The sequence below is a fragment of the Pithys albifrons genome, chromosome 2, assembly GCF_047495875.1.
Source record: "Pithys albifrons albifrons isolate INPA30051 chromosome 2, PitAlb_v1, whole genome shotgun sequence".
Taxonomy (NCBI): domain Eukaryota; kingdom Metazoa; phylum Chordata; class Aves; order Passeriformes; family Thamnophilidae; genus Pithys; species Pithys albifrons.
Genome location: NC_092459.1, coordinates 56753030 through 56777215, shown reverse-complemented (window position 1 = coordinate 56777215; position 24186 = coordinate 56753030). Strand labels below are relative to the sequence as shown.

Sequence of the window (24186 nt, the reverse complement as noted above, 5' to 3'; positions counted from 1 at the left end):
TTTGCCATGCTCTGTAAAACTTCCCTCCTTTTGCCTCCATCTCCCCTCTAGAAGTCCAGTATATTAATTGAGCTGTATCCACACAGAAAGCTAAGCACAACACCAATGAATGCACTGCAAACCTTTTGTAAGAACCAATGGTTGTTGCTGGGCCAGTTTTTGTTCTCACATCTGATTAGGAAAAGAACACTGAACAAATAACTTGAGAAATAATATTACTTCATGCATTTAAAGAACACTATGTTTGACAAAAAAAAAAGGAAAAAGAAAAAGAAAAAAACTTAGTTCACCATGCCAATTTTTTTGGCTTATCTTGCTTTTACATTGAGATTTTAATGCAATGCTGAAACTTGAGAAGGGCTCTAATTTTTTTTTTTTCTGTTCCAGTAGAAACACCTTTTTTCCCACCTGGAAAACTAGAAAAAGCTGCTATTGCAGCTTTTAATGAAAAACATACTTCCAGGACAAATCTGACTAGACAGGTACTGAAAATATGAAGAAAGTGTGCATAATTTTTACTTTTTGGACACATAAATCTGTCACCCAAATAGCTAGTCTATAGTGACTTCATATGTGGCAAGTCTCATATGATGGCTTTAAACTGCCCAGTGATAACAAATTATTGTTAGTTTGCTGTGTGGTGACTTGTACATCCACCTCCAACGCAGCAAAGAAATCTCATTTTTACAAATTTACAGAGAAGTTTCTTGTTCTTCTAGTGGCTCCAGACTTTTACCAAACAACTAACTTTCATGTAACCTTAACAAAGTTTAAATCAGTAAAGTTACTACATGATAACTATATTATATGTTGGCTTCATAGCACAGAGAGGGAAGATTTTCACCTCAGTGCCAACTACTGTGCTTGCGCAGGCATTCTGGAGTTTGCATTTAACATCTTCTCTTGCATACACCTCTTCATGCAGTCGGTGCACAGGCAGCCTCAAGTGTCTCCATATACAGTGTTAAAAATAAAAAAAAATAGTTTTTATTTTCTGCAACGAGAGACGAACCACTTGCTGCTGTTTCAGAATGCTCAAGCTGCACATAGAGCACTAAGGACCCTTCGCACAATATGGATCTTGCTTATTTTCCAAAGCTGACAGGTAGCATGTTAGAAACTCTAGACAGTTATCACTGTATAGATCGTAACTTTTAATAGAAATTATGAAATTTAAGGTGATATATTTCCCAATATTTCTTCATAAAAATCACTTCCTTATCCTTTTTTCAAGTGCCTGACATACTACTGAAATTTCTGGCTCAAAAACATTTAGGGTTGTCTCTGTGTAATATTGTGCAGTCAAGAATGGGTGAGGAAAATCATGCTGACCCAAAACAAAATACATGGAAATGTGGAACACAATGGAAAAGCTACCAAAATGCTATTTTATTTGCCATAGTGGACTATGCTCCTGAAATGGCCAATGTCATTATGTCAGCAATTTCAGAATCTTGTGTTGATTCTGAATATGCTAAATGGAGGACCATTTGCATATCTGATTGACACGAGTTTCTTTAGCAATATTTTTTCCTAATGAACTTGTGTTTTATTCCCCATCTTGGCTTAACTCCACATTTTCACCTTCCAGTAATGCCACCTGAACACTTTGACTGCTGGCCAGAACATTGTTCTTTTATACACAGCAGATGCACTCACTGTATGGCTTTCAGTGGACTTGGTAATTAATGAATATGGCTCTTAGTTCTCTTGCTGGAGAATCAAGAAATGATGCTGCAGGTGTTAAACACTTTTCTTTTTAAACCTTTAAGGTAGCGGTCCCCAATATCAACTTCCCAACATACTATTAACTTTTCTCAAACAATCAGTGGAATTATTCAGAATCCAAATAACAACACAAACTTGCCTTTATTATTTTTTTCTTACTGCAACAAATACTTAAATGCATTGGTGCAGCTCTGCTCTTTGATTTCTTTGAATTTCAAATTTGGTCATGTCAAAAATGATCACAAAGATTTTTTTTATCTACATAGTTTTTAACCAAAATTACATTATAACACACAAACACAATCTTCTCTTTAAGGCACAACACATCATTATGCACATTCTGTTTGCCAAACTTATAAAAGAGACAATATTATATAACCCTTTCCCTCCCCTTCCCCCAAAAAAGAAAGAAAAATTGCATCCACTTCCAAAATCAGCTGCTAATAAAGTCACAGTAAATTATTTTCATCAATAATTTACACAAATTACAGGTCTAGACAGGATTGTCATTATACAGTCTGAGTGCATTCCAATTCAGATTTTCTGGGTTAGGTAGGCTAAAGTCTGGTTCAAACCTCAGTGCTGAGAAAATATCCCATTTTGAGGAATGTTGTTGAACACCACCTTGTTGGCTGGAAAACGTGTTTTGGTGCTTTGCCAGTTTGAGTCCTTTGTACACTCTTGTCAGGGCTCACTTGGTGTGTACCAGCAACCTCCACAGTTTCAATTCATTTAGAAACGTTGCATATATAAGACCATAGAGCTTCCTTACGTAGCACTAATGTTTTAACTTCATTCAGCAATCTGAATTCTTCAATTTGGAATTTTTAATTCCAAATATTTCTTCCCTTCTTAAGACAATTCATATGTGTAAAGCCAGAGGCATTGAATCACACATAAAAATTCAGTGTACTTGAAATACGTATCTATAAAAAAGGATCGCCAGCTTTAGAACACAGTTACAAATACTCTAGTTCCAGTGCTTGATGGAGAGCCAAGAGGTCCGAATGACTGGATATCCTCCAGAAAGGCATGTTGTGCTGTGTTTGTTAGAGGAGGGAAAAGGTCAGGAAAGATGAACAGTGTGACACAGGGCAGTATGCGACACATGAGGCTAGTTAGATTACCACTATGTTTTTTTACACTACTGTTTCTGGATTGATTTTTTGATATTAAACTACTGACAAAAATCAGACCAAAATAGATCTGAGCTTAATAGCTCAACTGAAATTAAAATAATTAGGTAATCTTTCTTAAAAGTTTCTTTGGAAACAGCCTGTTACTTTTTAAGGGCTACTTGCTTACTGTCAGCATGCAAACCCATATGAAGGAGCATTAATAGGAAATGTCTTTCGGCTCCACTTATTTGACTGCAAAATACTGAATGATCCTTTAAAGGGCTGTAAGACTTCCCTTAAAAGAGGTTTCTCACTCAACACTTTGCAACACAGTTGAATTACATTTTTTCTCCAACTCAAGGGAAAAAGAAATCTCTTTGGATAAGAAAATAACACATTTCTGGGTTAAGAAAAGATAATTTGTGTTGGAGAAACCATCAGCATCTGAGAGATGCATGTATATGCACTGTTCTTCAACAATTCATCAGAATAGAAAAAACCCATACTTCCATGATGAGTTCAGATCTATTTGTAATGTGCTGTATTCATCCATCTCTCTGAATACTGCATCTATCCATGCAATATAGCCAGCATCAAGAAAAAAAGCATGCCAAACCAGAAAGCACACAATCAAGCCACCATTGTTTAGCACAAATTACAAAAGACCCATCACCAGTACTGTACCTATATTAAGGAACCATTTGGAATGAGCATTTTGGTTATTTTCATTCTGTTTCTATTCCAACGACAGCACAAAGAGGGTACTTTATTTTGCTACTCCCAGCTCAAGGATATTTACATCACTTGCCCTGTACAGACATTGTGAGGTAAAAAATTTCAGTTTCTGCACACTTCCGGGGATTATACTAGGAAGTATGGCATAAGTTACTACATTTATCTGTTTCTGAACATTGAAAAGTTTTCTGCTGAAATTGGACTTGAATTATTCTCATGAGAAAATTGAATATTTGGAAGGAAACAGTTCTTCTTTTTAGAACCATGGATTTGGAGCACAATCTCTACATTGGGTTCTTTTTCCTTTTGCAGATACGTCTTTCTTGAAGCAAATTATATGTTTATCGTATTTGCTCTGGTAAGCTAGGGATCATCATCTATGTTAGCAAAAAATTTGTGCAGTCCTTTATGTGTTTTTCCACATTCTCTATAACACATCTCTTGAGAAATCCCTGATTTCAATATTTTAAAAAGACACCACCCAACCATCATGTCATAGCCCTTTCTATCTCTTCTGTTTATGTTTTAATTTGCTTGAAACTAGTCAGACCTTTTTTCTGCAGTGTTTTTATCATTTATTTTAAAAACAATTTAGTGGATTTTTCTTCTCTTTCCAAAGTGGAATTAAGTAAATGCTAGAATCCAAATGGTTCATTTTACTCTAAGTTTTGATCTCATCATGCTCCTGCTGCCTTGCATCTGTGGACTGAAATTATTTGTCATTTTGTGCAACACTGAAAGGCTTGCATTAGTAGCTATGTATCACACCAATATTTCAGAGGACAGGTTACCTTTTTTGCTGCCTGTTCTTCTTCTACACCATCCCCAATTACAACATACACTACTTTTCTGCCAAACCTTTGCATTATTCGTTCAAAGCAACTTTCTTTTCCTGGAAGATAAATGAGATATGAGTTCAGAGTGAAGTTACCTGATTAGCTGCATGTTCCTCATCTCGGCCATCTCCAATCACAACATAAGTTATGTTAGTGCCAAATCTGGACACTATACGCTCAAAACAGCTCTCTTTGCCTGAAAAACAATGCACTGTTTATTCAAGCTATCAAGTAAGTTACAGTGAAGCCTTGCAATGAGTGTCCTTAGTGACACTGAACCGTTTCAGGTAAAACTAGATTTCTTAATCACTACAGGAAAGCCACTAAAACAAAGAAATTAGCAGCACTACAAAAATGAACAAATTAATGAATGAATGAATGAATTTTAATATTTTCTTATGATTGTAGCAATATTTTTACAAGGAAGGCAGAAATTTTAATTCTAATGTATCTGCAACAAGTGATGTAGCAATGAAAAAACTTTTCAAAGAACAATGGCAAACAAAATACAATTAGACAACAGATTCCTGGGAGAACTTCATGAAGCACTTAGCTCTTTTGAAGAAACATGGAACAAGTAGGCCAAGCCAGAAACAACAATGAACAGGACTGAAAGGGAATAATCAAGTAATCTGCTGGTATTCTCGTTGTACTGCAGGTTCAGTTTTACCAAAAAATGCTTGTGCTATTGGTCTTAAACTGTCCTAGTTCAGCAGGAGGGACCAGCTAACCCTGTGTGGGGGTGATCAAAGCTGTGTATTCTACCCCCTCTATTCATTCCCCAAGGACAATGGGCCATTAGCAGCAGCTGCCCAGGGAGCCACTATCACCTTCACACCCAGCCTGAGGGGGGCGGAGCTGCTAATGGGCCATCAACAGCTCAACACCCCCTGGCTCCCAGAATCAATCACCCATTGTGTGAGTCCCCACCCAGGGGGAGGGACTGAGTGCTCCCTGAGGGTACATAAGTGGTGGGTAAGAAGACCTCGGGTACTTCTCGTCGGATCCAGAGCAGCAGCAGGACCTCGACAGGAGGAGATCACCGCTCTCGCCCAGACCACAGCCCTCGCCTGCACCAACAGGTTTTTCTTTTCCTTTTGCTCTGGACTTGGGGGAGCCACAGGGGTCTCAGCACAAGGGCAAACAAACCCCCTTGGGTTTGTGCCCCAGGACACTGGGTTATACTGCTGGGGTTTTGTGAGTTGAAAGCAATTTCCCTTGTGTGTCAGTGTTGTTATAATAATATTATTATTAAATTTTAGCTCTGACTTATAATCTCTCTCGTGGTGAGTTCATTTCCCCTGCTGGTTCACCTTCAAACCAGCACATCTTTTGGCGCCCAACGTGGGGCCACGAGAGAGAAGTCAGAACTACAATTTCATTTTGTGTATTTGGGTACAGAAACTCCCTGACTACCATGTTGCTTGATGTATTCATGTGGATGGTGTATCTGGGCCTGTTCATATTTCGACACATGGGGAACCATGTGCCTGTTTTGATGCTCTCTTTAATACCAGGGAGAAGGATCAAAATTGCTTTATTAATATACTATGTTTATGTTGTCATAACATCAGAAGCAATGAATTTCATTGTGAATGTATATTCAGTCTGGTCTGCCTGTCCTGGTTTGGGTTGTTACCTCTGGGGTCTCATTAAAAATAGCACCCAGACTGTGGGGAAAACAGGCGGAGATGGTTACTTCCACCTTTTCACCTCTGCTACAACAATCATTGAAAATATTGAGCTTCCTTTTGATGTTAGGGACAGCATAATCCTGCTGTTAGTGTTGCTTTGTCTCCTCTGTACTGTATACACCATGTTTAGGGTCAGAACTGGGCTCTCTAAGGAGACTTGCTGGAGGCCTGCCCTGGGAGCGGATGATGTTGAGTGGCACGGGAAGTGGGAAGATATGGGCCAGTATTTGGAGACCTTCTCTCCTCAAATGATCTGGAAATTCACCCCGGAACAACTGCAGGACCCTGCCAAAATGCTAAGCTATGTGAAAGGAAGATGCTCTGGTAGTCCCAGAGATGTGCAGCTCACAGCAACCTGCTGGGCCCTGGCCACTGCCTACCGCACACTGCTTGGTGTGGTACAGCATCATCAGGAGGAGGAGAAAAGGAGCAAATCCACAGGCGCCATGTCCACCCAGACCATGACTGAGCCAGAGAGGAAGAGAGATACATCAACTAGCGCCATGTCCACCCAGACCATGACTGAGCCAGAGAGGAAGAGAGATACATCAACTAGCGCCATGTCCACCCAGACCATGACTGAGCCAGAGAGGAAGAGAGATACATCAACTAGCGCCATGTCCACCCAGACCATGACTGAGCCAGAGAGGAAGAGAGATACATCAACTAGCGCCATGTCCACCCAGACCATGACTGAGCCAGAAGGACAACAGAAACCGATAGCAGTTGCCCCTGTCCAGAAAAGAAAATCAAAGACCAAATCAGTTCGTATAGTGCATGACGAGGAAGAGTCAGGACCTTCATCTCAAGCAGAAGAAATGGAGCCAGAAATAATCACCCGGTCCCTATCCCTGGGAGAGCTGCGTGAGCTCCGGAGAGAGTTCACACGACAGGCAAATGAGTCCATCTTGACCTGGCTACTTCGAATCTGGGATGCTGCAGCCAATGATACAATTCTAGATGGGAGTGAGGCAAGGCAGCTGGGATCCTTGTCTCGAGATGTTGTCATTGATCAGGGCATTGGAAAGAGACAGGAAACTCTCAGCCTCTGGCGGCGACTGTTGTCAAGCGTGAGGGAGAGATATCTTTGTAAGGAGGACCTCCACGTACAGCAAGGACAGTGGAACACGATGGAACAAGGTATCCGGTGCTTAAGGGAATTAGCCGTACTGGAGATAATCTTTTCAGAGGATGAGAGATTCCCTAAAAGTCCAGATGGTGTCCAGTGCACATCCCAGATGTGGTTAAAATTTGCACGACTTGGGCCAGAAATGTATTCTCGCTACCTTGCAACATTGCAGTGGAGAGAGGGAGAAGACAAGGTGGGTGCACTGGTCAGCAAACTCAGGATTTATGAAGACACTGTCACTGCTCCATTACGAGCCCACGTCTCAGCTGTGGAAACAAAACTGGCTGAACTAGAAGAGAAGATTAAGGAAGGACTCTTCCATATCTCTCCAGAACAAACAAGAGTCTCTGCCATCAGAAGCAGGCGTCTTCCAGCTAAGGAGAAAGGGTACACTCCACGCGGCAATCTGTGGTTTTACCTCCATGAGCATGGAGAAGATATGAGGAAATGGGATGGGAAACCCACCTCTTCCTTAGCAGCTCGGGTACGTGAATTGCAAAGAGGCACAACTAACACAGGGAATTCTTCAAGGTTGAAGGCTGCTCCGGTCTCTCGTGGGCAAGGCTCCAGACAGTATAGGAATGATGATGTTATGCCCGATCCTCTTGAAGGAACCTCCCGGTCATATTCACAGGGAGAGCGCAGTGAATACCATGACCAGAACTAGGGGGGCCCTGCCTCTAGCCAGGTAGAGGAGAGGGACAATCGGGTTTATTGGACTGTGTGGATTCGGTGGCCTGGCTCATCAGACCCACAGAAATACAAAGCTTTAGTGGACACTGGCGCACAATGCACGTTGATGCCATCAGGATACGTCGGGGCAGAATCCATCTCTATTTCTGGGGTAACAGGGGGATCCCAACAGCTGACTGTACTGGAAGCTGAAGTCAGCTTGACTGGCAAGGAATGGCATAGACACCCCATTGTGACTGGTCCAGAAGCCCCGTGTATCCTTGGCATAGACTACCTGAGGAATGGATATTTCAAAGACCCAAAGGGACTGCGTTGGGCCTTTGGCATAGCTGCTGTGGAGACAGAGGAAATCAGACAGCTGAGCACCTTGCCTGGCCTCTCAGAGGACCCTTCTGCTGTAGGACTGCTGAAAGTTGAAGAACAATTGGTACCGCTGGCCACAGCCACAGTGCACCGTCGGCAATACCGCACTGACCGAGACTCTGTGACCCCCATACACAAGATGATTCGTGAGCTGGAGAGCCAAGGGGTGGTCAGCAAGACTCACTCACCCTTTAATAGCCCCATATGGCCAGTACGAAAGTCCAGTGGAGAGTGGAGGCTGACGGTGGATTACCGTGGTCTCAATGAGGTCACACCCCCCCTGAGTGCTGCTGTGCCGGACATGCTGGAGCTTCAGTATGAGCTGGAGTCCAAGGCAGCCAAGTGGTATGCCACCATCGACATTGCCAATGCCTTTTTCTCCATTCCGTTGGCAGCAGAGTGCAGGCCGCAGTTCGCTTTCACCTGGAAGGGGGTGCAGTACACCTGGAATCGACTGCCCCAGGGGTGGAAACACAGTCCCACCATTTGCCATGGACTGATCCAGACTGCATTGGAAAAGGGTGAGGCTCCAGAACATCTACAGTACATCGATGACATCATTGTATGGGGGAACACAGCAGGGGAGGTTTTTGAGAAAGGAAAGAAGATAATCCAGATTCTCCTAAGAGCTGGTTTTGCCATTAAACGAAGTAAGGTCAAGGGACCTGCTCAGGAAATTCAGTTCCTAGGAGTGAAGTGGCAAGACGGGCGTCGTCAGATTCCAACAGAGGTGATCAACAAAATAGCAGCTATGTCCCCACCGACCAGCAAGAAGGAAACTCAGGCTTTCCTAGGCGCCGTGGGCTTTTGGAGGATGCATATCCCTGAGTACGGTCAGATTGTAAGCCCTCTCTACCTTGTGACACGGAAGAAAAATGATTTCCAGTGGGGCCCTGAACAACAACAAGCCTTTGAGCAGATTAAACAGGAGATTACCCATGCAGTAGCCCTTGGGCCAGTCAGGACAGGACAGGATGTGAAGAATGTGCTCTACACTGCAGCTGGGGAGAATGGCCCATCCTGGAGCCTCTGGCAGAAAGTACCTGAGGAGACTCGAGGACGACCGCTGGGATTCTGGAGCCGGGGATACAAAGGATCTGAGGCCAGCTACACCCCAACTGAGAAAGAGATCCTGGCAGCTTATGAAGGAGTTCGAGCTGCCTCAGAAGTGATTGGCACTGAGGCACAGCTCATCCTGGCACCCCGACTACCAGTGTTGGGCTGGATGTTCAAAGGAAAAGCTCCTTCTACCCATCACGCCACTGATGCCACATGGAGTAAGTGGATCGCTCTGATCACGCAGCGAACCCGGATAGGGAATCCTAATCGCCCTGGGATTTTGGAAATCATCACCAACTGGCCGGAAGGTGAGAGTTTCGGATTGTCCTCTGAAGAAGAAGAGGAGCAGGTGACACGAGCTGAGGAGGCCCCACCATATAACCAGCTACCAGAAGAGGAGAAGCGATATGCTCTCTTCACAGATGGCTCTTGCCGCATTGTAGGGACAAGCCGGAAATGGAAAGCAGCTGTATGGAGTCCTACACGTCGAGTTGCAGAAGCGACTGAAGGACAAGGTGGATCAAGTCAGGTCGCAGAGCTGAAAGCTGTTCAGCTGGCTTTGGATATCGCCGAACGAGAGAAGTGGCCAAGACTCTACCTTTACACTGACTCGTGGATGGTGGCCAATGCTCTGTGGGGATGGCTGGAGCGCTGGAGGAAGGCCGGCTGGCAGCGCAAAGGGAAACCCATCTGGGCGGCTGAGATGTGGCAGGACATCGCTACCCGGGTAGAGAAGCTGAGTGTGAAGGTCCGTCACGTAGATGCTCATGTACCCAAGAGCCGGGCTAATGAGGAGCATCGTAACAACGAGCAGGTGGATCGAGCTGCCAGGATCGAAGTCTCTCAGGTAGATCTGGATTGGCAGCATAAAGGTGAATTGTTTCTAGCCCGATGGGCCCATGATGCCTCTGGTCATCAAGGCAGAGATGCAACATACAGATGGGCTCGTGACCGAGGGGTGGATCTAACTATGGACAGTGTCTCACAGGTTATCCATGACTGTGACACATGTGCTGCCATCAAGCAGGCCAAGCGGGTGAAGCCTCTATGGTATGGTGGACGGTGGTCGAAATACAGGTATGGGGAAGCCTGGCAAGTTGACTACATCACACTTCCCCAAACACGCCAAGGCAAGCGCTATGTGCTGACCATGGTAGAGGCAACCACTGGATGGCTGGAAACATACCCCGTATCTCACGCCACTGCCCGGAATACCATCCTGGGCCTTGAGAAACAAGTCCTGTGGAGACACGGCACCCCAGAGAGAATAGAGTCTGACAACGGCACCCACTTCAAGAACAGCCTCATAGACACCTGGACCAGAGAGCACGGCATTGAGTGGGTGTATCATATCCCCTACCATGCTCCAGCTGCCGGGAAAGTTGAGCGATGTAATGGACTGCTGAAAACAACCTTGAAGGCGTTGGGTGGGGGAACTTTCAAACACTGGGAGCTGCATTTGGCAAAGGCCACCTGGTTGGTCAACACTCGGGGCTCCATCAATCGAGCTGGCCCTGCCCAATCAGAACTCTTGAATACTGTAGATGGAGATAAAGTCCCTGTGGTCCATATGAGAGGTATGTTAGGAAAGACTGTTTGGGTTAGTCCCACCTCAAACAAAGGCAAACCCATCCGAGGGATTGTCTTTGCTCAAGGACCTGGTTGCACTTGGTGGGTAATGCAAAAAGATGGAGAAACACGTTGTGTACCACAAGGGGACCTAATTTTGAGCGAGAAGAGTTTGTAATGTTTCATTGCATATATGTATATATATATATGTATAGGTAAAAAGGGGATTAATTTGGGAATGACTAGATGGAGTAGAATAAGGGGTGGATAATGTCCTAGTTCAGCAGGAGGGACCAGCTAACCCTGTGTGGGGGTGATCAAAGCTGTGTATTCTACCCCCTCTATTCATTCCCCAAGGACAATGGGCCATTAGCAGCAGCTGCCCAGGGAGCCACTATCACCTTCACACCCAGCCTGAGGGGGGCGGAGCTGCTAATGGGCCATCAACAGCTCAACACCCCCTGGCTCCCAGAATCAATCACCCATTGTGTGAGTCCCCACCCAGGGGGAGGGACTGAGTGCTCCCTGAGGGTACATAAGTGGTGGGTAAGAAGACCTCGGGTACTTCTCGTCGGATCCAGAGCAGCAGCAGGACCTCGACAGGAGGAGATCACCGCTCTCGCCCAGACCACAGCCCTCGCCTGCACCAACAGGTTTTTCTTTTCCTTTTGCTCTGGACTTGGGGGAGCCACAGGGGTCTCAGCACAAGGGCAAACAAACCCCCTTGGGTTTGTGCCCCAGGACACTGGGTTATACTGCTGGGGTTTTGTGAGTTGAAAGCAATTTCCCTTGTGTGTCAGTGTTGTTATAATAATATTATTATTAAATTTTAGCTCTGACTTATAATCTCTCTCGTGGTGAGTTCATTTCCCCTGCTGGTTCACCTTCAAACCAGCACATAAACCCACCCTTACACAATGACTTAAATGTTTTCATGCGTGATCTCCATATTTAATTAACCCTTTCCATTAGGAAGTTTCTCGTTGACGAGTGACCTACATGTACCTATTGCAAAGAAATCATCACTTATTGTGATACCTTCCATCAATGCAGAAAAAAATTACTTCTTTTCACTCTGTAATTACTTTTTACCTTGTTTGTTATTATGTCTATCCCCACTGCAGATTTTGAGTCTCCTCACAAGCTCATGATTTCTAGATCTTTGATTCTTACTGCTCTCTTCTTGCGTATTTTTTTCAGTCGGGCCACAAAAAAGGGCTTATGATTAGGAAAAGCATCATGTGTATTAACTGTTGAGTAAGGACCAAATTTCAGTGTGAAAACAATGGCTACAATTATAGTCCTGTAGTCAGCACAATGCAGAGATCACAGATGAAAAATAGAGAGATCTTGTACCCTAATGTTTACTGGGCTCCCGACAAGGGTGTAATAGCAGCCACACTGTTTCCAGAAGGAATTCCTGGTGCAGAATTACTTCGACAGAGCCTCCAGAGACTGTGCATCACTTCACCACCCCCTTCTTTGCTGTTGGCACTATTTCTTAATGGTCCTTTCTTTGGTCCAAGTATAATCTCAGTGACTGAATCCAACATGTATAAGCTATATGACAGATGACATTCTTTCAAGAGGCTGCCCAGTAACATGAAGTATTTGGGATACTTTGTGCCTTCACTTAAATTTTTAAAGTATTTGAGGAATTTCTGTCTAAAGAACAGCTACAGATAAATAAAGGATGACTGAGGTAATGTGTTTCCTTACACTGTTAGAATATGCATTGGTTTTTCCCTTGTGAAAATAATTTAGAAAATATATTGTAATGCTAATGTCAATGAAGTGTCATGTTCCATGTCATAAAGGTTGTCATAAGTATAGAAATTAAGCATTCCAGGATTAATGATTGGTGAAATCTGCCAAATTATCAGTCATTATATGCTATGTCACATTTCACAGGAATGACAACTTTTTTTACATTTTTGGGTGCAATTTCCAGAAACCATACATTTCCAAACCAGGCGCACAGTTAGGAATAGAATAGGGTAGTGACCTTTTGGCATCCACCAATGCAGTTTCTGTTAGTTAACAGTTTTCATCACTGCCACTGATGTACTATGCATTGGGTAAAAGTTTGTGAAGCTGAGGCCTTACACAGAGCTGAAGGTCAGAGCAGAGATTTTTTTTAACAGAAGTTCTGCTCAGGTTTTAATTCACAGAACACTCTTCTTTGTTCTTTTCTGCACCTTTTTTTTTTTCTCCACCATAGTGAGGAGTTCCTGAAGTTTTTAATCAGTATCTTTATTCCACAGGCATCACTGAAAATAAGGTGATTTTGGAATTCTTCTGCATAAAGATATCTGAATATATGCAATGCCTAAATCTTAGAAACTGCTGTCAGGGAAGTGTTTTGGAATCCATCCATTTTTGGCAGAAAAAAATACTGGTAATGCAGTGTAGTAAGAACAGATGAAAGAATAATTTTCTTACCTATTTTGGTTGCACTGTAAATATTTTCAATAGGAAAAGCTCCTCCTAAACTGTATAGTAGAACTTTTGCAAGTGCTGGGATAAGCTGGGTTGTTGTTACTAACACGTTTACACAGTTACTCCTAAAATGAGAGAAATAGTTTAAGTTTAAATAGTTTAGAAACAGTAACCTAATTAGCTGGGAAGAGCATATCCACGATTCCTCAACATTTACTTTCATTCACACAGTAGTGCTGCTCAGCACCATCACTTACAGAAAAATGTACATAAAACTTCTGGAAAAATCCTTTAAAAATATGCAGACCTGATTTTTAGGAAGTATTCCACACTCGTTTATAGGAAACAGGTTCTTGAATATGGATTGACTAAAAGACATACATTTAAGACCACCAAATACTCAAAAATAGGCATTCAAATGCTTTGAAAGCATAATTTTCATGCTGGCAATTAATTGTCAGTAGCTACCAGCAAAACAAGAGTCAAGTGAACACAAAACCACTGTTTGTTACTCTTTAAGGGAAACAAACAGCCAATACACATTTCTCCATAATGACATTACTTCCTTCATGTTTCATGAGTAGGACTATTTCTAAGAAGGAGATAAGGATAATCATGTTAATAAGATAGTATCAAATTGTGAGGATGAAAACTTGAATGCAGAAGTTTGCTAGCAGCTACACAACAGAAAACTCAGAGCCAGGCTAATTTAGGCACTGACAGGTTGGAACATGAGTGTGACCATGCTGTGAACATGGAGTTGAGAGTAAATAGTTGTGATTTTTAATTCTGGCATTTCCACAAATTCCAAGCAAGACCTTAGACTACTATTTCTGCCTTAATATATCACAATTTTCTGTCAGTAACATATAAGTAATGTTTAGCTGACTCACAGGTAGCTTCTGAAGATTTATAGTTGTACAGTTCTTTGAAGACAACAGACTAATTTAACAACCCTGAGTAACTGCTAATAGTTTTCCAGACTCATCCACCCATGCTAAACTGGCTTTCATTACAAAAAATGTTTTTGAAGACTAACAATTTGTAAAGCAGTGAGGAACTAAACTCAACATATGTTTTTGACTTTTTTCCTTCTGATGTGCTTAGGACACTGTTAAATAAACAATAATTAAGAAATATACATATTGCAAAAGCTGCAAAGTTGAAAATAAGGCTTTCCTGCCTTTCCAAGTTTGTGATTTTCACTCGACACTGAGGTTTTTTTCAGATATGTTCAGAAGGCAAGATGACTTAATGTTATTCTTTCTTACAGTTTGAAACCATGATTTTTTAGGATTTGTGATGATAGATATTGCATGGCTGACTAAGCAGCAACAGTGTTCACAGTTTTATTGTTTTAAAGGAACAATACATTTTATGTCTTATTACTAGGAACTCAGAATTTTAACTCAGTTAAAAGAGATCTTTCCTCTTCTGAAAACTTAAGATATATGCTGGTATATACTGATTTGCTTGGAAGGACAGAAGGAAAATATTCTTGTGTTGTGGTATCCTGTTAATAAGCTAGCAGTATTTAGGTAGCACTATAATAGGCACAAACATTGAAGGACAGAACAGAGAGATGTGGAGCTGTCTACAAGATACTAAATGAAAGGCTGTCTCAGAATTCTACAATATCCTTTCAATGTACACACATTTTAGAAGACACTTCATGCTAGCTTTAGTAAATGGTGGAATCACTGAAAACTAAACCACTCTCCGCTTTTCCTGTGTCCTATTCAAAAGCCATAATGGACTTGTTCTCTTCTTTAAAGGCACTAATTTACTGTAAGCTAAAATGTAAAAAAAATAGCCATTTCATATTCAAAACTAGAAACTATTTTTACAGTAGACTGAGATACGTACCTTGTGCTGATAATTGATAATGATTTAAGTGCATTTGTTAGCCAGGAGTCTGTCAGAGCTTCAATCTCTGCTCTTAATTGCAACCATGCATCTCTTTTAGCAGGACCAAGGAGTCCTTTTAGGTAAAAGTGAAAGAAAAATAGAATTAAATTCTGTATTAGCTAGAATGTATAGGGATTTGTGGTCATTGTTTCTATTTTAAAATCCACTACAACATGAATAAATATCAAAGAGAAAATCTATTGTCTTCAGCAATCAGTAAACATGTACTTTATTTGTACAGTATGTGTTTATTTATACTTCACTGAATCAAGCAATATCAGAAATTATTTCAGAGATTAATAACTAGATGGATTTTTTCATCCATTCAGGCTGATTTACTGCATTTCAAAGCATACCTTTCAGAAATATGTATTTTTAAAACCAGCTCCCCACATATAATATTCTGAAATTATCAGAGGCAGTGGCAAGAAGATCCATGCTATCAGGATCACAGGCAGAGATGGTCACAGAAGAAGATACTTTAGAATAAAATGACCTTTGTGTTATCTGCATGTGTTTAAACCTGCCCTGCTTACGACTCTATACAGGTGAACCTCAGGTTACACATATGAAAATATATTTGTTTGCTGATGGCTTGCACTTCATGTCCTATTGTAGTTAGTAATGATAGCTTCTTTTATAGTATTTGCAGCCCTGGAACAGCTGCACATCTTATGTCCTCATGTGTCAGTTAGTCCTTAAAAGCACCTTAAAATCTATTTTTGTGTATAAATTGTAAGATATTTAAAAATACCCAGCTTATTGAATGTTGAGACATGAATTCTTTGGAACCAAGATATTTTAAAATTAGATTTGGTCCTGAAAGAACAGGGAAACAGGCTTCATGACCTTTAGTATCTCTCTTCTCTTTCACACCTATGTTTTCAAGAAGTGGTCATGACTGTCTTCAAAAAGCTGAAATGAAGCAACCTCAAAATGTATGGATTAGTCTAGCCTTCTGTTGCCTTCTAGCAGCTATTTTAAAACAAACAGATATGTATGTGATTTAAAAGGCTAAGAAGTACAGGATGAATGAATAAACTTGCCCATTAAGGATGGATTATATTTCAGGAGCAGGATTTCTGGGAATAAAATGCACCATGTATCTGCACTCTGCAGATTATTCCTCTTAGTGTGTTTCCCTATGCTGTGCTCTTGAACTTGAGTTCTTACCAGTGTAAAAGATTTTTTGAAATGCATCATCTTTAGAATCTTAGATGCATTAAGAAGTATAAGAAAACCCAGTAAACTTTTGGTTAATATTGATTCAAGAATTATTAATATATAAAAACTCTATTCATGATATAATAACGGGTAAGGCAGGGCAAGTGAAAGTCAGCACTCTACTACCACCCTTTGGTCCTATTGCTTCATCCTATGGCAAAGTAAAGACAACTTTTGGTAGAAAATACATGACTGTGGCAGTTATTGAAGACTTCTAAGTATTCCCTGTTCTCACTATCTCTTTTTAAGGGGGTCAATTGACATATTCCCCTCATCAGGAGACAGCTAGATGTCTCTGCAAGCCACACACAACTCTCCAAAACAGATTCTTTTGGTTCTGCTGCAAAATTAACTACATGCCTGCTGGTGTGGACATGATCAAGTCCATGAATTAAAAGGAAAGCTCCTGGCCCACATGAGACTTGGGCTTAATGAGAAGACAACTGTGTGAACTACAGAATCAGCAAAAGGAGCTAGTGGCATGGCAGTGCTAGAATTTTCTTGCATGCACTGATGAGAACAGATTAGCAGGTATCCAGCAGAGTTTAGGAGACAGTGTGTTGTAACCAACCAGATCATAAAAGTGTAGGATAGAAATGGGCATCCATAATCAATTTGTACTGTGGAAACTACACGGTATCTTTCCTAGAACAACTGCATATTTGAGATTGAGCAAGTGGTTTGACTAATCAGTACAGTAAGAATACCTGGGTCTGAAGGAGGAAAATGGGCCTGTGGAAACTAAATGGAAGCCTGCTTGGTTTTCCCAGCTCTGTTTCTCCTGCCCAACAGCACAACATTGGTTTTGCTACTCCAGTCAGTAGCTTTCAACAGCCCATGGTCCAGTTACACTCCAATCCCTCTGTGGCTTTTCAAGCACATCCCCTTGGTGGGAGTTCATCACCATGCAGTTTAGACTTATCAGCATTCTAAGTTTGTTTTGACAATTAAACTCACCTCCTATGTTGTTCTTGTAAGTATTATACAACTCTTTTACTCTTCTGTAACGGAAAGCCAGCTTCCTCATCCAGTCAACCCCTCCTCTTACACCTGTTGGCAGACAAAGGTTTGCACTACTTGCAGCTGCATGGAAGCCATCAGTTGCAAAACTGTAGGTACTGCAAACACCCAAAATACAGTAAAAATAAATACAATGTATTCTTGTAAATGCTCAAATTATTTAATATGAAAAAAACAAACAAACAAATGCTGTATCTTACCTTAGGTCTTGTCCATTATCATCAGAAGAAACATCATCTATATGAACTTGATCACACTCCTATTGAAAAAAAACCAAACAAACCCAAATGACAAATTATCTTATAAGAGAGTGTAATCTCAGTTCCTGGAAGTGTTCAAAAGGCGTATGGATGTGGCAATTGGGGATATGGTTTAGTGGTGAATATGGCGGGCTGGTAATGGTAGGCTGGTTGGACTAGATGATATTAGAGGTGTTCTCCAACCTTAATGATTCTGCGATTCTATTCTCACCACAGGCTTAGTACAGGTGTTGAAGGACGGGTGCAGGCTACTAACTGCACCAGAAGATGGCAGAGTATGCACACCCACAGCTTCCTATCACCCTCATTGCCTTTAAAATAATAAAACCTTCAACTCCTACAAAGTGTAAATTACTGATGATGAACCTCAACAGGCATATGACTTAGGTTAAGTAGTTTGGACACATATCAGGTTCTTCTATTAATTTATGTGAGTGCCTTTGGCTGGGAAATCACAGATAATCAGAAATTCTGGAGAACTTAATTATTTCCTCATTTTGGAAGAGATGGAAGCAACTTCAGGGAACAGAGGTACACTGGAAAACTGAACTTCCCTCCAAGATGGCTTTATAATTGGACAACTATCAAATATCCTCATCTGCACAGTGGTTACAGCAGAAAGATAAGAAAATGTGGGGGAAGCACAAATAAATAAATAACTCAAGACCTCATGCATCATATTAATGTTTTCTGTAGGTTCTTGAACTAACATCTTAACTCAAAGACACAAATTCAGTGAAATTCAGTGTCCAGAGATTTTAACTTTCCTGTATGTTAAAATAGCTATTGTTAACATAGTCCTAATATAATTCATGGAAAAGTTCAAGGATATATTTAAAAATTACTTTCCAACTAGTATTTTCCAGTAATTTATAAGCTGAGCTTTCAAAATGCACAGATCTTTGACCCAAAGAAAGAATTGTCTGAGTCATCTTTGTCAAATAGAGTTGCTGACAAGCGGCACTTAAATCAGGCTCTCTGTGACATGCAGGAGTAAGCAGTTCTAAGTTTCCAATCTCTGTCACATAAGAGTGCTAAGTTGCACAGATAAAGGATAAATCTGAACAGGATAAAAATCTGAACAGAGAAGTGATTTCCAAATGTGTATGCCACAAGTTTCTAGAGTGTGAATTTGGGGAATTAACATTTCATCTTTCTGTTCTGTTTGCTTTGCAATGAACATAGACTTAACAAACGTTTACCCACATGAGGTAAGTTGTTAAAAAATAGCAATTTTTGTATAAAATAAATAGATATAATTGCATTCTCAAACACCTAATTTTATTTCAGCATGCAAGCAATACTAATTTAAAATACTGGGTCAAAGCTAAAAAAAAAAAGAGTTGCCAAACTCTGCTCATCTAACTTAATCTATTAAGATAGGTTTGACAGAGCTGTGTTCAAGGAACAGAAATGAATCAACTGGAGAGATAAATTATTTTTGGTTCTGTCTGAGGAGATTATCTTGAGCTGTCAAATATTTTGAAGAAGCTGCTTTTGGATGTAAATAGCAGATGCAAAGAGAAAGTGAAGTGGAATTGGCAGCTGAAATAAATTATTTGTTTCTTTATCCTTATTTATTATTTACGCTCCAGAAAAAAAATCCAACTACCTAGTGTAGAAGAGGAACTCAAAAAACAGACAAAAAGCCCCACTGAGAAAAATTCTAACTCTGTATTTTGCAATATCTAGTTTACTAATTACCCTCACAGGTTTCCCTGGGACTGGTGAGAGTATAAGTTTAAAAGTTTAAAAATAATTCCTGTGGATTTGAAGGTGTACTAATTAAATGGAGGGCACATAAAAGCCTTGATGGATAAGGAGTGTCTGCTGCTGTTTGGGTTTTGTTGATCCTTTCAACTACATTGTTCCAGCCTTGAATATTTCAGATAACTGTTCTGCTGATAAGTTCATTATTAAGTTAAATATGAGTCCATGGCAAAGGCTCAGCAGTTAACTGTTGGGGGTGGGGGGTTTGTCTCAGTTTTTTCACTGTGTTTCTGTGACTGACTCCAGGAAGAGGAGAAGGGTACCATGCAGTTTTCTGCTTACTTGTCCCTTGTCCCTACAAGAAGGTTGCTAAGTATATAGGCGATCAATCCCAACAGCACTTCCAGCTTCCTCCTTTTCCTTCTTCACCTTCTACCCGCAGCATACTGGCAATACATAATTTTCTGACCAGCAAACTCAGTCATGTCCTCACAACTCCTAGCTTTGTTTTACTTAATTTTCTTATTTACTTATTACTCCAACTAATAATGTTTACCTTTTGCAAAATAACTTATATGGTGTGAAAAAAACTTGCCATAAAAAAAGAAAAAGTAGAGAGTTTGAACAGATTTGACATAATTCTTTACTTTTCTCAAAAGAAACAGGAAACTGGTGGCACAACATGACATCTGAGTTTGCTTTTAAAGGACACCAAACAGTTATGGGGAGGAAGGAAAGAAAGCAAGCTCTCTGTCACTTTAAATGTTAAGGTAAAATACTTTACACATCAGCTGCAGAACTGGTTAAGATCAAGTCACAGTGGGTCACTGTCAGTGCAAGGTCAAAAATAAAAAACATAAAAATATATTTCCTACTACAGTGAGTACAGGAAAGGAAATCTAGATACAGTATCTAGCTTTAGCCAGAAGAAATAGCAATTTAAATTATATCTAAATGCAGTCAAGTCTTTGCAGTGATTTTTAGAGCCTGAAAATTTAAGAATAAGAATCAACAAATCATCCATAAAAATTATCCTTCTGAAATGAACAGTAATTTCATTACCCAGTAAAAACACTGACTTACCACACTGAACACAAAACTGTTATTAATGAGAGGATATTCAGCACTATACTTTCTTAGGCTATACAGGACTCCCCTTTTAATGTATATACTTCAGTCTCTGTTAAAATTAGTTTGACCTGCCTCCCAGATTCTGAGACTTACCTAAATCCTATTTTTCACTTCTTATTTCTATTTCTAATGAGGAAAAAAAACACCTCCCTTAAAATAGGGTAGGTTTATAATAAAAATGAAAATATAATTCTGTTTGTTGGAAACAAATACTCTTTTTTCTTCATTGTCCTGAAAGTGGAGGGGGATAATGAGGTTGAATGATTCATGTCTGAATTCCTACTTGAAATTTGTAGAAAGTGGGGGTTTTTGTATGCATAATATGCCATAACAACATTTCTAAAAGCTGTCTTAATAATTAATACTGAAACATGAAGAAAAACTTAATTTTATTCCTTACCTCGTTGAAAACAGAATGCCTTAGTCAGATATTATTACAAAACTATGTCCCCTCTCTAAGTAATATTTAGGCACATGAACTTTCTAGAGCACCAGACTCCTCTATTTTCATGGCAAAACACCAACTACCCTCCCAAGAGATACTTTTCAAGCTAACTAAGAGTTATACACTGAGAATGCAATAGCTGGAGAACAGCCTATCCTGAAATAAAAATGCAGCTTGGCTGATTAGAACATGGGTTACTGGGTCAGCAGGGAATGGCTCAGCAGATTGGAATTTCTGCATCAGCAGTCATTGTAGTAAGACAGATTTGCATAGAGGAAGGAAAACTTTATTTTTGTATGTGTTAATTTCAATAACTTGGTTATTATTACTAGACCCAGGTATGCAGTGTTTGTAACCCAGAAAGAAAGACAGGGGAAAAAAGAGAGGACCTAGTGACTGGAGTCAGTATTATAGGAATATAGGCTCTGTAGTACATTACAGTTTTCGTGTCCAGTGCCACGAGGTTTATTGTGGGATGAAGATGAAAGCAAGACAGAAGGTGTGGGACCTGAGGGTTCACCATTAAAAAAGTGAGATGATAAAAGGATAAGTAATCAGCCTAGTGAATAAATGCCTATCTCACTTCCTCCAGTAAGAACTGAAGGTCTCATGTCTGGATGGCCACAATAATCAGCAGCTCAGCACTCAGCTCTGCTCTCCTGCAGGAGGATGAAGAGAGGAAGACAAAGTCAGATCAAGAGAAGAGATGAGAGAACCGAAGTCAGAATCAGGGAATTCTCAGAATTCATTATACATTCATCATGCAGATGCACTGTAACTGTCACTAATGGTCATAATAAATCTGCCTGTTTAAATAGACAGATTTATTCATCAGCATATTAAAGGGTGCCTCTACATACTTTGTCACATTATCTTATTTGCTGAGAAGATAGAGAGAGCATTGCTGGTCTCACACATGCCAGAATGTATGCATACAACCCATCTCAGTATATGAACTTTGCAATTCAAGTAATTTTATGAGAGCAGGTTTTGAAACAAAGATGAATTCTGGGCTATAAAATGCTTAATTTCTCATAGCAACTGTGATTATTAATTGCATATAGAAACCGGTTTTAATCAAATCAAAATTATTGAGTCATGAGACTCTCCAAGAGAGTCCCCAAGTAGTACTTTTTGATTTATCTAAAACTGGAAACTATTTGGATATTGTTCAAGCTCTGGAATGAGCTGGTGAATGAGTTTTTGGACAGGATATTAAAACACCCTGATGAAGACTACACGAAATCTACCCATGACAGCTGAACCTGTGATCTGCAAAGAATATAAATAATGAGGAAAGGAATGAAGTTTCAATGGCAATAAGCAAGAATAAAGAGGGCAAAGCTCAATTTTGCTGAACTCTTCCACTCAAGCTCAGCACAAGATTGAAGAACTTTGGGCATATTCTACTGAATGGCTTAAAGTTCATTCATGCTACATGAAATCTGACCACGAAGGGGCAAAGGTCTGCTAAAAAGAAATTAAAGAAATGCTTTGAAAAATTTATTTGGCATCTCTCCCTGGTACAGGGCACCAGAAGGAAAACATTCAACAAATGCACTTGCATTGTCAAGTGATGACTCACTAGGACTGCAATAAAACACTGGGAAACGCAGTTCCAGGGTTTACTTTCTTAGGTTTCTGCTGCTGGAAGGAGGAAATGCAGCTCAGTTGTGGAGTGAAGTGGATTCCATTTTCTTGACTTAAAAAGAGGTAGGTATAAAAGAGGTCTGCAAAGGCTGACAAAGACAACTGCACACTGGTTCCTTCTGCTCTTCTTAGTACCTGCAGTTGATGAAGGAACAAAAGGCACACTAGAAAAATCAACATCCCAGTGGATGGAAAAATCTCACTTCCTCTGAAATTCTTAATAAAGCCTTCAAGTCTTTCAGCTGCCATTAGTGGCAAATATCTATCCATAGAGGGCACTATGGGATTCATTCTGAACAAACTGGTTTAGACCAGAGGAAGGTCTGAAAAGCCCATAGTTTAATTTGAAAACTTTTTCAACCCCTGTCTCTTGACACACATGGCTGTAAGAGTATAATTTTCCATGTTAACAGATCCAGACTCCCAGAGTGAAGTAAAAACCTGGGAGGCTCAGCTGACGAGCCTGCATCCCAGACTACTGTAGTAGTCCATCCATATGCTTTTGACAGGTGATCTCTCCACAGCAGGCACTTCCTAGAAGAGATCTCTCCCTTTTCTGACCAGATGCCAAATTGTACACCCTGGGCATATCGTGACAATTCATGTGGTTGCCTGGTTACCTTGGGAAGAGGCATCACTGATGCATACATCTCAGTTCCAGCAATCTGATACTGCATTCTTTGAGGTAAATGAGGAATATTCTCCACTTGAACAAGAAATGGGCCTGTGGCTAAAAGTCTACTCAGGTATGTCAAGAGAAGAACATAGTCTCTTGTGATCAGATAATGGCACTCACTGAAAGCAAATACAGAGAATTTCAGAGAAGAATGCGAGGCACATATGTTCCCCTCCTGGAGATGACAGCAGACAGCTCTACATCCATGGAAACTGAAAAGATGGCTATAGAACATAGAAAGGAATGGGTAGTTTGCAGATTTTCTCTCTCTTCAAGTGTCATGCAAAGACTTTGGTGTCACAGGAAGTCAGTGTCACGTGGCTAACCCCTCTCTCATTAGAGTAGGACAACCCTAAAGACTACACAGGCAGCAAATGTCACACATGATAAACAGTAATGCACAGCAGAGCTATGTTAACAAAACAGGTGCAAGTGTTTATGTTTCCTTTGATTCTTACCTCTAAATCGTTAAAAAATAAATGCGTATCAGCAAGATTAAAAATCATTTCTTCCATTCTCAATCCAAGTGTCACTGCCATTGGTGGATCCTTAAAAAACAGCAAGCAAGGTTAATTACTTACACACGTTTAAGTTATATCAGAATTACTTTAAAAATTGCTATATACAAAGTGTCTTGAAAAATTAACACTGTAAGAAATTTATCTGAAATCCTTTTAGTATTAAGCTACTTTAATATAATGCTGTAAGAAGAGACTGCTGAACCTGTGGGAGAAAATCTGGGGAGTTGTGGATGTTGAAAAATTAAGTTCTTTGAAAGCTGAGGAATTTACAGCCTGGC

At 40.5% G+C, this 24186-nt stretch overlaps 1 protein-coding gene across 9 annotated transcripts in view; it reads right to left on the bottom strand.

The window, feature by feature from the left end:
* Positions 1–2151: 2151 nt before the first annotated feature.
* EYA4 (EYA transcriptional coactivator and phosphatase 4) overlaps positions 2152–24186 on the bottom strand; it is a 163486-nt gene continuing 141451 nt past the window's right edge. For 7 of the 9 annotated variants that reach the window (XM_071547919.1, XM_071547925.1, XM_071547926.1 and 4 more), the window contains 7 exons: positions 23846–23935; positions 17716–17774; positions 17453–17613; positions 15230–15344; positions 13367–13488; positions 4373–4473; positions 2152–2768 (listed from right to left, as the gene is read on the bottom strand). In XM_071547919.1, coding sequence (XP_071404020.1) covers positions 2688–2768; positions 4373–4473; positions 13367–13488; positions 15230–15344; positions 17453–17613; positions 17716–17774; positions 23846–23935 — 729 coding nt within the window. In that variant the 3' untranslated portion in view covers positions 2152–2687. Of the gene's footprint in view, positions 2769–4372; positions 4474–4512; positions 4614–13366; positions 13489–15229; positions 15345–17452; positions 17614–17715; positions 17775–23845; positions 23936–24186 lie in introns of all 9 variants that reach the window. The other 2 variants (XM_071547922.1, XM_071547924.1) reach the window with 1 other exon arrangement.